The 14,615-nt window shown below is 46.0% G+C and overlaps 1 protein-coding gene across 1 annotated transcript in view; it reads right to left on the bottom strand.

The window, feature by feature from the left end:
- Positions 1 to 14,615, bottom strand: part of LOC125714931 (disks large-associated protein 2-like) — a 110,562-nt gene that overhangs the window by 26,067 nt on the left and 69,880 nt on the right. The window contains 2 exon segments of the mRNA XM_048986037.1: positions 4,944 to 5,163; positions 7,164 to 7,320. Coding sequence (XP_048841994.1) covers positions 4,944 to 5,163; positions 7,164 to 7,320 — 377 coding nt within the window.

The following is a 14,615-nucleotide window of genomic DNA, read 5'->3' on the forward strand; positions in this document are numbered from 1 at the left end:
TGGTGTTCTGCCTGACCAGGCCGCTGGTGCCCGCCTGTGTTCCCACAGAGACGCGACCGATGGTGGCGGTGGCGGTAGGGGTGGCGGTAGGGGGGGCGGCGGGGGGAGCAGCTCCACCCTCTCGGCACAGGGCCCACATGTTGTAGCAGCGTGTGAAGTTGAAGAAGTTGCTGTTGAAGGTCTTGAGCTCACCGCAGACGTCCCGGCGCAGCTCGGCCAGCTCGCAGCGCATGGCCGAGATCTCGTCCTTCCACTGCATACTGAAGGCCGCCACCATGCCTGCCGACTCCTTGAAGGCCTGCAGAGCCTGCGGGACCTGAGGCTCGGGGGCCGGGGCCGAGCTGGGGGGCACTCTGAAAATGGGGGGCGACGCTGGCGGCACAGACACGGCCGTCACCGTGGAGCTGGTGCTGGGCTGGCTGCGCGTCACATCCTCCCCACGCACCGACTCCAGTTCCTGATAGGTCAGCGAGCTCCCGTCGTCGTCCTCTTCTAAATTATCCTCCTCGTTTAGCAACGAGGTGCCTTCCAGCATATCATATCCCTCTGGAAGACAAATTTAATTATGCAAATAGACGTACACTCAGCCGGGAGCAGCTGAAGACCAGGTGACTGTGAGCTCAGCGTCAGAGAGCTGCATTGTTCAGGGTTACCTTCTCGGAGGTCCCTGAACGCCATGCAGTCGTCTGCGTGTGTGAGACGTGCATGTGAGTCAAAATAAGATGCGCATGTTATCCTGAAAGGGCCATTAGCGTCTCTTCCTAACAGCTGATATTTCTGAACTGATAAAAATGACGTTAATTATAGGACATGGATACGCCATTATCAAAATAGCAACAAGTAATGCACCTGTTAATGATGTGATTCTTCTCTTTTTAACAGAAAGTAACATTAACTGCATTGCTGTATGCTTGCATGTCACTGTACAGAATTCATTTCTGACATTAATTAAATACGGTGCTGGCATATTTAAGGCAGAGCACGTTCACACTAATGCACTGCTGCCTAAAACAATTCACTGAAACAATATTGAGCCAACACTGAGTTGAATACATCCCAATTCCATAGCCTTTGAAGCGCAGAGGAATTGTAAAGAAATGCATTAGTCAGGCATTTTTCCATTTGAATCCTACGGGCCCAGTCGTGTTTATTTTGACTCACATTGTCATTGTATTTACACTGCCTTCTCACTGTGTAAGAGACGTCCGCCTTGACACGACCTTCCACTTTTTCAATGCACAAAAACAGAGTCGACGAAAGAGCCGCCCCAGTGTCCGCCAGACACATGGAGCCTCGCAGACCCGAAACAAAACGTTCCCTTCTGCTCCAAAAGTTCCCCGCATCTCGGTCGCATCGGCAAACCCGGCTCGTTTATCTTTCCAGGTTTCCGTCGTTGGCTCTGCGACTTACTTTTGTGCAACAGAAATGATGAAAAGGCATTCAAAGCATCCCATGTCTTTAGCCGAGAGGTAGTTATGAACCCTATTGAACATGCGAGGTCTGCCAAGGGCACGCCGACAATTGGCCGTGCTGGATTGGCCGTGGGTGGAGCCAGAGGCAGAGCACCTGCCCCTCCCCCCCGCCGGACTGCTTCTATTAGGGCTGCAATCCCACAGTCAAAGACGGCTGATCACCAAAACACCCCGGATCACCTTGAATTCTCCCTGCCGTTTTTGCGTGCCCTGCTTGTGTCCACTGGATCCCCATATTGATGTCATGTTTTAAAGTGAAAGAGAGGGGACAAAAGCTAATCCTAATACAGATCTCATGGTATTAAAGGCAACATGTGCTAACATAGAAACACTGATGTACTATCAGAAGGAGCTTTATGAGGTCATTGTGTGCTTTAAAAATGTTTTTAAAGCCAGAGGAACTTAGCATAAGGCTATTTTCAAGAGTATGACAGTTTCAATTAATAACAGCTAAACTCACAACTAGATTCAACGAAACTTTAAATGTGTATAAAGTATCTGTTTGAGGACAAAGCTACGGGTTTCTAATACATATTAGGTCATGTATAATGTATGTTGGCTCCTGTGAGTGTTTTATCAGCTGCCCTACGCAGAAAGTCCAGCCTAAATCTATACTTAGATATGCTGCATAAAAATTCATGAGAACCTTCATCCACAACTCCTGGATGAATCTCTGTTGTTTCTGCAGCGATGGCACTGAGTCATCGCCACAGTTTCCCTTTCTGATTATCTTAGCGGCAGCCCGAATCCACCATACAAAACTGAGTGTTACATGCACATACATCGTTTATAGATCTGCCGTTTGCGAAATAGTATGAGGCCTACTTTCACAGTGAGTCTTCCTGAGGCATAGCAGAACTGGAACAGGACTGTAACTGTGGATGGTACTTCTTCATTCAGGTTATACAACATATAAAGTGCTGGATTTTTACGCCATTTAAACAAGGTTCTCTATAAATTGCTTTTCGAAACTACGGGCTCATGTCTGTATGCAAAGAAAAACAAAAAAAAAAAAAAAACGTGAAATTTGCCCTTATGCTGGAGAGGTTAGTGGAGGTTAGAAATAAATTCCTCTATGTTTGTTGAGAAGGCAGTGTAAAAACACACACACACACATATATGCATATATATTTATATACATAGAATGCTTATATACATAGATATATATAGATATATGTCTGCGTGTGAAAATTAAAATACCTGTCACAGGCACCTGTGATGTCCCCAGCTGGCGTCCCCTCTGGTACTCCTTCCAGAGATTCGCTGGCCAAAACAGAGGGTTGCGGCTCTTCTGGATTCGGGGGCATGGTGGGCTACCCCCCTCCCTCACTCAACGGCCCACTGGCCTTGACTTTTGTTGTGTGCGAAGGATTTTGCTTTCAGGTTCAGGGTACCGATTGTGTCTGTTCTGATTGTCTGCATGGATTATACGTAGTGCACTGAACTGGTGACGGAGGTCGTGTTTGGTCATCCGGACTGTCGCGTCAAGCCATTTGTTTACGTTCTCTGGTCTGTTTTCGTTAATTTCATGGGAGCAGACTTCCTCTCCGCTTTTTGTAGCAAATGACAACTGCGTAGGCTTAACGCCATTTACAGAAAGGAAGGTCTGGAATGTTCTCAGTGGTAGTTCCCATAGCTAATTTATTTCTGACACCCACAACTATATTTTGCTTAATATCCAACAGAAAAGGAGTATACCGTAACTGAAGACTCCAAGGCGAAAAGAAAACAGAAGCTTAGGATGCTGGAAGTAACAGCCAGACTCTGTGACTCTGAGAGCAGAACCAATTAGGAGCTGAGAGAGTTCGGGCGCAAAGCCCATTGGGTGAAAGGATTCAGCTGGTAAGACAGTGGGATTGGAGAGCAGCCTTGATCCTCTGTCCGTCAGTCTCAGGTTGGCTGAGAGGGATTTGAATCAATCAGATCCAAAAGCAATGCAAGATAAAATTCCAAATTGAAAAAAAAAAAACAAACCCACATTTAAAAATGAAATAAGAAAAAAATACATTTTTCAAACTGGACCAACTCAAGTACGTAAAAGCAGAAATGTTATAATTTTACACTTGGCACATCGTTGTACAATTTCAATAGGGTTCATAGCTTTACTCTTTGGGGCATACACCACACAAGCTAATAACTTGTGAAAAGGTTTTGTTTGCAGTACACATACTAGCAAAGAGTAAATTTGTTAAAAAAAATAAAAGTCAAAAAAATGTGTTGCAGAAAACCTAGGAATCTCTTTCGTAAACATATATTGATAAGCTACAAACCAACAGTACATAGGAATTTCAAGATTATGTGAACTCTGTGTCAAAAAAAGGTGACTAACATAACTCAGTTAGAGAGACATAACTCACTGACTGCCTGCAAAAATCATCTGAATAAAACCTTGCAAATTTATAAGCGGAAAATATAGTCTGTTATTTTTTATTATTATTATACCCTGTGTAAAACTTCAATGCATTTAATTAACGAAAAGACAGCAAGAATCAGAAAATTTCATTTATTAATTATAAACAATTTGCAAAAGTGGAACCTTAGCTGAGGGTTAATCGGATCTTTAATGTTCAGAAACACTACTTCCTAGGATTTATGCAACACAGGAAACAAATGACCAAACAGGTTTATGTAGAAGTGTAGGTAGAACAAGCTTTCTTCCAAGCAATTTTTTTTTTTTGTGCAACCAGCAGCTAGCCTTTTTCCGAAGCTCGGTAACTTGCGGTAACTTACCGTATGTCGTTACATGTTACTGTTTTTGCTATTCCCACTGCTGAATTCTGTAGGCTTACAAGTCAGAGTGAGTTAGAGAATCTCGTCTTGCGTACAAACAGAGCAGAGCAGTAGCCCTGGAAAGTCCCCTGGGGCGGTTCACTGAAAACTGTCCGCAGCACTGAGGCTTTTGGCCGAGCCGGGTCCCCTCATCCTGTGCTACGCCCACGTGGGGGGGGGGGGGGGGGGTAGGGGGGCTATCCACATTCCGACCTCAGCTTCGAGAAAGTTCTGCTTTTGCACATGCTCGGGACAGAGGGTGCGCTTCTCACACATGCTGCGCGGGGGGCTCGCCGGCGGTGCGGATGGACAGGGGGTCTGACCTCCGTCTCGCGGTTCCGCACAAGCCCTGTCCCTGCCCTGTCCCACCACCCAACGTGTCCAGTCAGACGCCCGGAGAGCGATGCATGGATCGTGCAAAAGTAAACAGACGAGGAAAGTTGCAAGCAAACGCCGGGGTAACACTTGGCGAACGAACAAACGAACAAACAACAAAAAAAATAAAATAAATAAAAATAAAAAATAACAAAAGAAAAAAAAAAAAAGACTCACTTGAACATTTCTCAAGCACAGGGGTACCCCACTGTACATATATATGTATGTTAAGTATGCACACATGTATGTATGGACGTATGTATTCTAAGTCTTCGATCTTTTTTGGGGGGGTGGGGGGTGAGGGGGGTGGTTGAAGCATACTGTTACCTGTTGTGGATCTGAGAGTTGAAGTGACAGTGGAGGATGTCATTGAAGGAATGCAGTCATCATCTTGGGAATACCCAGCCTGAATAGCACGCAGGTAACTGTGGCTTCGGGTGCGGAAACAGCCCGGCAGGTCCAGGGCATCCATAGCCTGGGATTCTACTTCACTAAAAACGGACTCGCATACCGATTCAAACTGGCCATTGACCTCAGTCTCACTCACCTGAGAGACAAAAACAGGAATAGCAGTCCTTAATTTTTCCTCTTCCTTTCTGTCTCTTCCCCTTTGTGCAGTAGACATGAAGGAAGGTTAGCAGGAAAAAAGTACCACAGCACTCCGGCTTTCAGCAGAATTATAAATTTGCGATTCATATGGAGGAGGATTCAAAAAAAGAAATAAAACAAATAAAGAAGCACTGAAAATGGCATCAGCGGTGAACCGCTCTGAGGGTCACTAACCCACTGGGTGCCAGCAGAGCGGATGTATGGCTACAGGCAAAGGGGGACAGCAAATGATTCAGAAGACAAAAGGCATCATCGCAGGGTAACTCACAGAACAGGCAAGTTTCCTACGATTGTCACGACAACGTGGTGGGAATGAGCCCCGTTTGTCTGACACTGTGGAGCAGATAAAACTGACATATCATGAAGGCTGATATTACTGTCAAAAAATTTTGATATTACTGATGATATCGATGCAGGGTTAAAATGAAAGACTTTGGTAATGAAGTAGTATGGTGAGGTATACAGGTCTGGCACAGTAGACTGAACCTTGGGTCACCTGTCAACAAGATACATACCTTCTGCTGCAGAGTAAACCTCCAATATGCTACTGTCACAACAGGTGGGGACACAACTGTGCTTTGAGACTAGCTACACAAGCAAGTACTAAATACAGGTACGCTTTAATTTTGGAAAAGGAAAAGAAAAAAGTTACAGTTGCATGCAAAATCTTGAATATGTGAAAACACAAATCAACAGAAAGGTGCTGCGTATTATGAAAGATTGCTGGCACTATGGGTAGTTAGAAGCTGTGAAACTGACGACTGCAGAACTGCTACAGAAGTTGGCAAGATACAAGTCAGTGTCTGAGTCCTCAACAGAAGTTTTCATTTAGATTGTACATTTCCTAAATTTACATGGCTCCGATCACCATATTCACTTTTGTCTGTAAAAAGGCAGAGAGGAAAAGTTTTACAGAAACCTATATCATTTCAGTTGCATCAGTATTAAAATGACTTACTACTGTACCAGTTCACAAAACAATCGGCAAAAACAAATGCTTTTTGTTCACTAAAAAACCTCCGGGCAGTTATAGATGGGTCCCGTTTCTGGTCACAGTCTGTTTCTGCCAAAGATCTCATTACAATTATGGAAGTTTAAATTCTAATTAGGCACATGGGCCAAAACCTGTGTCACAGCATTTCCACTGGGGAGGCCCAACTGGCAAAGAGCCACCAGATGAGTAGCAGCTAACATCAGAACATTCTAGCATGTTCTAAAATATTCAGGAATTGTCTAATACACGGTTGAATTCTGGTAGTTCTAATGTTTATATCTAAAGCACACCTCATAACTACAGTCCTTAGCATAATAAAAACTGTTGTTAAGAATTATATGTTGCACATTCACAGGGCTAAGATTTGTTGCTGATTTAATTTCTTATTTATTTTTATTTTTTTGCATTTTCATAAAATGTCTGCACAAGAGGGCCAGCTTCATGAAACAGCCCAAATAAGACGACATTTTTTCTGATATCTGATCACTGTAATCAACTAGGAAGTCCTGAAATAATAAATAGGACTTAATTGTTTATTTATCATCTTTTATCCAAAATGCATGTAGCATAGTCGGAGTACACGCAGTAGCTTTACACAGATTTACTGCTCCATCCATCCATCCATCCATCCATCCATCCATCCATCCATCCATCCATCCATCCATCCATCCATCCACCCAACTATGATTCCCTGGATGCATTTATTCCTTCAAATACAACATGACTAAACCGAACATGACTAGATCGAAACATCCATGGCAAAGCGTGGTGTGATCTGGATTTCAAAAGCACCAGAATCATTTCAGACGCATTGACTGACAAGGAATCCACAGCAGCACATTCCAAGCCCGTGGGCTCTCCTGTCAGAGTCACACGGGTCTCCCCTCCCCGCCCCGCCCCACCGTACCCCCACCCGGGCCTTTCCAGGTCCCCCTCCCACTCACCTGGCTGACGCAGCTTGCCTGACTGAGCGTGCTGACGGCCCGCATGTAGCTCTGGTTTCGCGAACGGAATTGCGGGGGGTTAAATGTAGTGGCGGGGTCCAGGGTGACGTTGGGGTGAGGCCGCATGTCTCGGACAGCTTGCAGGTGGTAGCCCTGGCTAAACAGAGGGGGCAGTGTGTCAGCGTACAGCCACTGTTCTATCAATATATAAGTTACACATCACTTGACCATTTATGCTGCATCATTTCAGGTTAACAGCTTCTCCCGGGATTACAAACAAAAACCTTCAAGTTACAAGCCATCACTTTGGCCTCATTTCATTGCAAAAAATCTTAAATGTCATCCAAATAAAAGGGTTAATAAACTGTATAAGATATATTTGTATGACAGTATTGGTCCATCAAATAACAAGCCAAAAGATTATTTGTAGCTGGGTATATAATTGACATGCGTCCTTCATCTTGCAGTAGTGCAGTGCTATGCCAAACCATCACGGGGACAATTAATTTAGAATCAATACTGGTTTCAGGTGACTTGGGATAAAGCAGCTTATTAAACAAATATACACCAAGAGAACCACACTGAGAACACACATAGCTGGTCAAATATGTGATAACAGGTTTTATGTTAGTGAGTCCAGGGGAGTATGCTTGTTGTTCAATAATCCAGATCATTCAAAAGTGGTGCCAGTCATTTGCTACTCAGAATGTATGGCTACAGTCTGGGCATTGTAACTTCTCCCATAAGGTTGCAACATTTCACACACAGCTGTTACATACTTGCAAGCATGAGACACTATAAATATAATAAAAAAATGGGGTCTGGAAATTTAAATTTAATTTAGAAGCAGCCATCTTCAAAATTCTCACTCGTAATTGCAAAATGAAACCTTTTCACATGTATTACATTTCCAGATGTGTAAACTATCCCATCCACTGGGCTGCTTGCCAGACCACAGTTTAGTGTGCGAATTGCTTGATTTGCCCTTACTGTGGCAGAGTAAGTTGCTATCTTTAGCTCGATGGTGATAGCTAGCTGTCCTTCACACATCCTGCTGTTGAGCTCATGCATTGCATTTTTTTTAACACTTCTTTTTTTTGCTGAACCAAGGTAAAATCCCCCATCAAGTGTATGAGTCTCTCTGCACCAGGAACTTCGAAAAGACTCTGGTTATCCTTTTAGTGTTTTAATTAAGCCTGAGTTTATCAGTATAGCTAGATACTGAAAGCAACAACTGTTCTTGGCGGTATCATATATACAAGTGTTGTATCATCAGAGTCTCTAATATGCAATAGATTACTGTGTGTTGTCTACCCCCCACCCAGCAGCTGATGTAAGCCAATCAGACCTCTGAGTCCAGGGAGAGCGACTGGGAATGGTGGGACACTCTCTCAGGACCACAGAGAGCGACTGGAGTGGCCAGGTAGGTCAGTTCACAGCTGTTTCCTGCTCCCCATTCCATTAATCTGGTGAGCATCTCAGTATCAGAGCCTCTACATTCCACTGCTCTGTAGACAGAAAATGCCGATCCAGGTGGCCCCTGGACGGCCGGATATTTTCTTTGACGGTATAAGACTTTTGCACAGTACTGTACATGAAACAATAGTAATATCTAAGAATTATGAAATAATAAATAAGGATTAGTTTGCTATGCCAGCGCCCCATCGGAAGGTGCCACCCCTGCCACTTGCCAGAATCCATCATTATTTGCGACCAGACTGCAATAGATAACAACTCATCCGTGTTTGAAATGTCAAACAGCTTCACTCACACTCTGTGTTTTGTTTTCCGTTGACATTTGGGATCCTTAGCCAACCAGTTACAACATTCAGGATCGACAAGCCAAGCAGGTGAGCACTAGCATTTCCCCACTGTGAGAGCCATAAATTGCAAGGTAGCCTGCGTTGATATTTCTTGCTGGAGATTAATCAGGCTCCCATTCCTTGACTTGGGACATTGCTCTTCAGTGTTCGCTCTGTGCATATTCTGGTGCTGACAGCCATCTTGCATGGGTGACTTCAAAAAAAAATTTTACAAGTAAATGCAGATGTCTTTTTTTAGAATACATAGTAGGAGAAAATGTTGCAATAGTCAAGAAATGTTCCTTTTGCCATACGTATCCATAATTTAAAAAAAAAAAAAGGAATCAAATGCCATTCTTTTCCATACTGTGTAGGAACCCAGATCACACGTACCTAAATACAAGCATCTCTTTTCGTATTGGGTGACTTACATCAGTGGTGTATGTATTGCGATATCCTTGCGGTTCCCCTTTGTGTCCGTTTACAGCATGTGAGAGTAACTTTTGTTCTCAGAGATCCAGGTTGCAAGTGACAGAAAGTGAGTTAGGGACAGTTTTCGCTTCATTTCAGCTTCCACTACTTTCTGGATGTAATTATTTGTAAGAGATCATCCAGTCCTGTATATTGTATATAATTTGACACCGTAAACCCCCTTTCTGTATAGCAGGACATTCAGAATATGCATGATGATAAAATGGCTTCACAAATCTTGATTACTGCTATGAAGAGAGGAACACCAGTGCCTGTTTGACCCCGAGAACTGCATTCATTAGCAGTAAGGTGAATGCATAATTGCTTTGCGCAACAGGGTGATAATGAATATAGCCTGTGTTTAAAAATTACACTAAAAATGGCAGCTTTTCAGTGAGAGCAATAACAAAGCAGATCTAAACCAGCTTTACCAGCAGTTAATTAAGCAATTCTGGAACCTTCATAAACCGAGGCTTTTAAGGGGCGTTTAAGGTAACACCCCTCTCCGCTCCACCTTGGTCTGGCGGCGCAGTATATGGTGAGACCCCTCTGGTCTGGCAGTACCATTTAAGGTGACACCCCTCTCCGCTCCGCCCTAGGCCTGGCAGTACCGTTTAAGGTGACACCCCTCTCAGCTCCACCTTGGTCTGGCGGCGCAGTATATGGTGAGACCCCTCTGGTCTGGCAGTACCATTTAAGGTGACACCCCTCTCCGCTCCACCCTAGGCCTGGCAGTACCGTTTAAGGTGACACCCTTCTCAGCTCCACCTTGGTCTGGCGGCACAGTATATGGTGAGACCCCTCTGGTCTGGCAGTACCATTTAAGGTGACACTCCACTCCGCCTTGGTTTGGCGGTGCCGTATAAGGTGACACCCCTCTCCGCTCCGCCCTAAGCCTGGCGGTGCCGTTTAAGGAAACACCCCTCTCAGCTCCACCTTGGTCTGGCGGCGCAGTATATGGTGAGACCCCTCTGGTCTGGCGGTACCATTTAAGGTGACACCCCTCTCCGCTCCGCCCTAAGCCTGGCGGTGCCGTTTAGGGTAACACCCCTCTCAGCTCCACCTTGGTCTGGCGGCGCAGTATATAGTGAGACCCCTCTGGTCTGGCAGTACCATTTAAGGGGACACTCCACTCCGCCTTGGTTTGGCGGCGCCGTATAAGGTGACACTTCTCTGGTCTTGTGGCACCGTTTAAGGTGACACCCCTCTCCGCTCCGCCCTAAGCCTGGCGGTGCCGTTCAAGGTAACACCCCTCTCAGCTCCACCTTGGTCTGGCGGCGCAGTATATGGTGAGACCCCTCTGGTCTGGCAGTACCATTTAAGGTGACACTCCACTCCGCCTTGGTTTGGCGGCGCCGTATAAGGTGACACTCCTCTGGTCTTGTGGGACCGTTTAAGGTGACACCCCTCTCATCTCCACCTTGGTCTGGCGGCACAGTATATAGTGAGACCCCTCTGGTCTGGCAGTACCATTTAAGGTGACACTCCACTCCGCTTTGGTTTGGCGGCGCCATATAAGGTGACACTTCTCTGGTCTTGTGGCACCGTTTAAGGTGACAACCCTCTCAGCTCCACCTTGGTCTGGCGGCGCAGTATATGGTGAGACCCCTCTGGTCTGGCAGTACCATTTAAGGTGACACTCCACTCCGCCTTGGTTTGGCGGCGCCGTATAAGGTGACACTTCTCTGGTCTTGTGGCACCGTTTAAGGTGACACCCCTCTCCGCTCCGCCCTAAGCCTGGCGGTGCCGTTTAAGGTAACACCCCTCTCAGCTCCACCTTTGTCTGGCGGCACAGTATATGGTGAGACCCCTCTGGTCTGGCAGTACCATTTAAGGTGACACTCCACTCCGCCTTGGTTTGGCGGCGCCGTATAAGGTGACACTCCTCTGGTCTTGTGGGACCGTTTAAGGTGACACCCCTCTCATCTCCACCTTGGTCTGGCGGCACAGTATATAGTGAGACCCCTCTGGTCTGGCAGTACCATTTAAGGTGACACTCCACTCCGCTTTGGTTTGGCGGCGCCATATAAGGTGACACTTCTCTGGTCTTGTGGCACCATTTAAGGTGACACCCCTCTCAGCTCCACCTTGGTCTGGTGGTGCAGTATATGGTGAGACCCCTCTGGTCTGGCAGTACCATTTAAGGTGACACTCCACTCCGCCTTGGTTTGGCAGCGCCGTATAAGGTGACACCTCTCTGGTCTTGTGGCAGCGTTTAAGATGATACCCCTCTCCGCTTCACCTTGGCCTGCCGGTGCCATTTAAGGTGACACCCCTCTGGCCTGACAGCGCCATATAAGGTGACACCACTCTCTTCTCAGCCTTGGTCTGGCAGCACTATTTAAGGTGACACCTCTCTGGCCTGGCAGAGTCATATAAGGTGACACCCATCTCCGCTCCGCCTTGGCCTGGTGGTGCCATTTAAGGTGACACCCCTCTCCACTCTGCCTTGGCCTGGCAGCACTATTTAAGGTGAAACCTCTCTGGCTTGGCAGTGCCATATAAGGTGACACCACTCTCCACTCCGCCTTGGCCTGGCGGTGCCGTTTAAGGCGACACCCCTCTCCACTCTGCCTTGGTCAGGAGGTGCCATTTAAGGTGACTCCCCTCTGGCCTGGTGGCGCCATATAAGGTGACGCCACTCTCCGCTCCACCTTGGTCTGGCGGCACCATATAAGGTGACACCACTCTCCACTCCGCCTTGGTCTAGCAGTACCATTTAAGGTGACACCCCTCTGGCCTGACGGCGCCATATAAGGTGACACCACTCTCTGGTCCGCCTTGGCCTGACGGCGCCATATAAAGTGACACCACTCTCTGTTCCGCCTTGGCCTGGCGGTGGCATTTAAGGTGACACCCCTCTCCACTCTGCGTTGACCTGGGGGCGCCGTTTAAGGTGACACCCCTCTCCACTCTGCCTTGATCTGGCGGCGCCGTTTAAGGTGACACTCCTCTCCACTCTGCCTTGGTCTGGAGGCGCCATATAAGGTGATACCCCTCTCCACTCCGCCTAAGCCTAGCACCATAAAAGCTGACACCACTCTCCACTGCGCCTTGGCCTGACGGCGCCGTATAAGGTGATACCCCTCTCGACTCTGCCTTGGTCTGGAGGCGCCGTATAAGGTGACACCCCTCTCCGCTCCTCGTTAGCCTAGCACCATAAAAGCTGACACACCTCTCCATTCCGCTTTGGTCTGGCTGCACCATTTATGGTGACACCCCTCTCTGCTCTGCCTTCGTCTATGCCGCATATAACTGTGCAAGTCCAAAGAGTACATGTACAAAACTTAAACGGTGTCAAGCTCTTGCTCAGTGATACTATGCTGAAGTTCCCATTGCTTGCAACTCGAACAGACTGAGAGTGTAATAAATGTAGCATTTGCTTTCAGGGTGGCAGCACAACCCTGCATATAAAGGTGGACCAATAAAGGGATAGAGCATAAACAAACAATTAAAACATTAAAATAAACAAACAACCCCACTGTACGCACTAGTCCATGAGCATAGCTAAGGCAGTGTCCATGGCTGACTTAGAGAAAGAACTAACTTCCAGCTGTGATTCTTAAGCATGCACATCTGCACATAAACACAGTACAAGGCTACACTCCCTACATTTGGGAGTTTTCAAATCTCTGTAAAGAGTTAGCATTCCTGTCTGGCTGCATAGCCTCAAATGAGGCTCCTTCGCCAGAGCCTCATATCCATCATCTCACCTCAAAACCATTTTTCCTAGTGCTATATATGAGGGCACGGGTCCCAGCTGAAAGCTGATTGGTCCCCTGAGTGTGTCCTCTCCTTTCACAACATATCATTAGTTAATAATAAAGTTGGTAGAACTGTATAAGTTATGGTCCTCTTGCATTCCCTGCCTTAAAAAATCCAACAGTTGCCTCTGCCTTTTCCACACTGGTGACCATCTGCTGCCTCGAGTTGACACATGAGCTCACCTGCAGGTCAGACAGCCCATTTGTTCACGTGTGACTGAACAAACTGACAGCTTCAATATTAAGCTCTCACAAGAGGGCTCTCACAGAGCAGGACCCCATGCAGTGGCTGGTCTCTCACATAAGGGCTCTCACAGAGCATTATTGACCATTATTACTCTGCACTCCCATTCTGTAGTTTGAATTTTACCCTGTCCACTGAGATCCTATATTGGATACACTGGTGAAAAAATGATAGATTTTACCCTGTTATTGTAATACTCTCTAATACTCTCCAAGATTTCTTGGATAATGACTACTTAGCATATTTAAATGTGAACAACTATTATTTTATATATACTGTTACTTTTGTTGTTGCTGCTGCTGTTAGACTTTGGTATTAAAAATGTTCATACTTTTCAAACATGGAAAATGTATTTAAATACCATTTCCCAGAAATACCTGCCTCGGCATCACAGTCTAGCCTAAACCAGAAGCATGGAAACACGTCATGAGTGATTCATGGGTTCCCAGAATGACCAACATGACAACACTTGCATCAAAATCAGGCACACAGTCACATACAGTAGCAAATGGATGGGATTGAGCAAAACTTGTTAGCCGCTGATCCGGCACATATAAAATTTCAATCCCCCTCGAAATATGCTTCTACACCCGCTCAGCAAAGTTTAGCGAGGGGTGCCCCCACTGCTGACTAGCTACATGTACTGAGGGGAAACCCCCCCTCCGAAATGACAATTTCTAGCTATGGGCCCGATCAAAGCCCATGATGGTTACATGTTAATCCATGTGACATGTCCTGATCTTTTTTCCCTGGGTTTTGCTCAAGGGTACAATGCCCCATGAGATATAAGCAGTAATAAGTCACTGGAATGATGGCACAATCATGATTTAATCCAATATTATATTAAGACATAGTGCACAGTGCATTTTTAAATGCAGTTGTCCCCTGTAAATCATAGTAGATGTTGCAGACATCATCTACATGAAGCAAGGAGGAATGAGCAGGAAGACGATTTTGTGATGCAATATTTTCTGAAGGAGGAAAGATTTTACATTCAAATGGGCAACTGACTGCAAAAAATCAAGGGCAGGGTTGGAAAAAAATTACCCAGTCTAAAATATTTAGCTGAGTGATTAGACAGTTCACCAGCAAACTTTCTGACAAATGCCCATCAAGATCCAACAGTTTCTCTTAGGAAGATTTCTTTAATTATCTGTTACGATGATGAACC

This window comes from Brienomyrus brachyistius, chromosome 19 (assembly GCF_023856365.1).
Source record: "Brienomyrus brachyistius isolate T26 chromosome 19, BBRACH_0.4, whole genome shotgun sequence".
NCBI lineage: Eukaryota > Metazoa > Chordata > Actinopteri > Osteoglossiformes > Mormyridae > Brienomyrus > Brienomyrus brachyistius.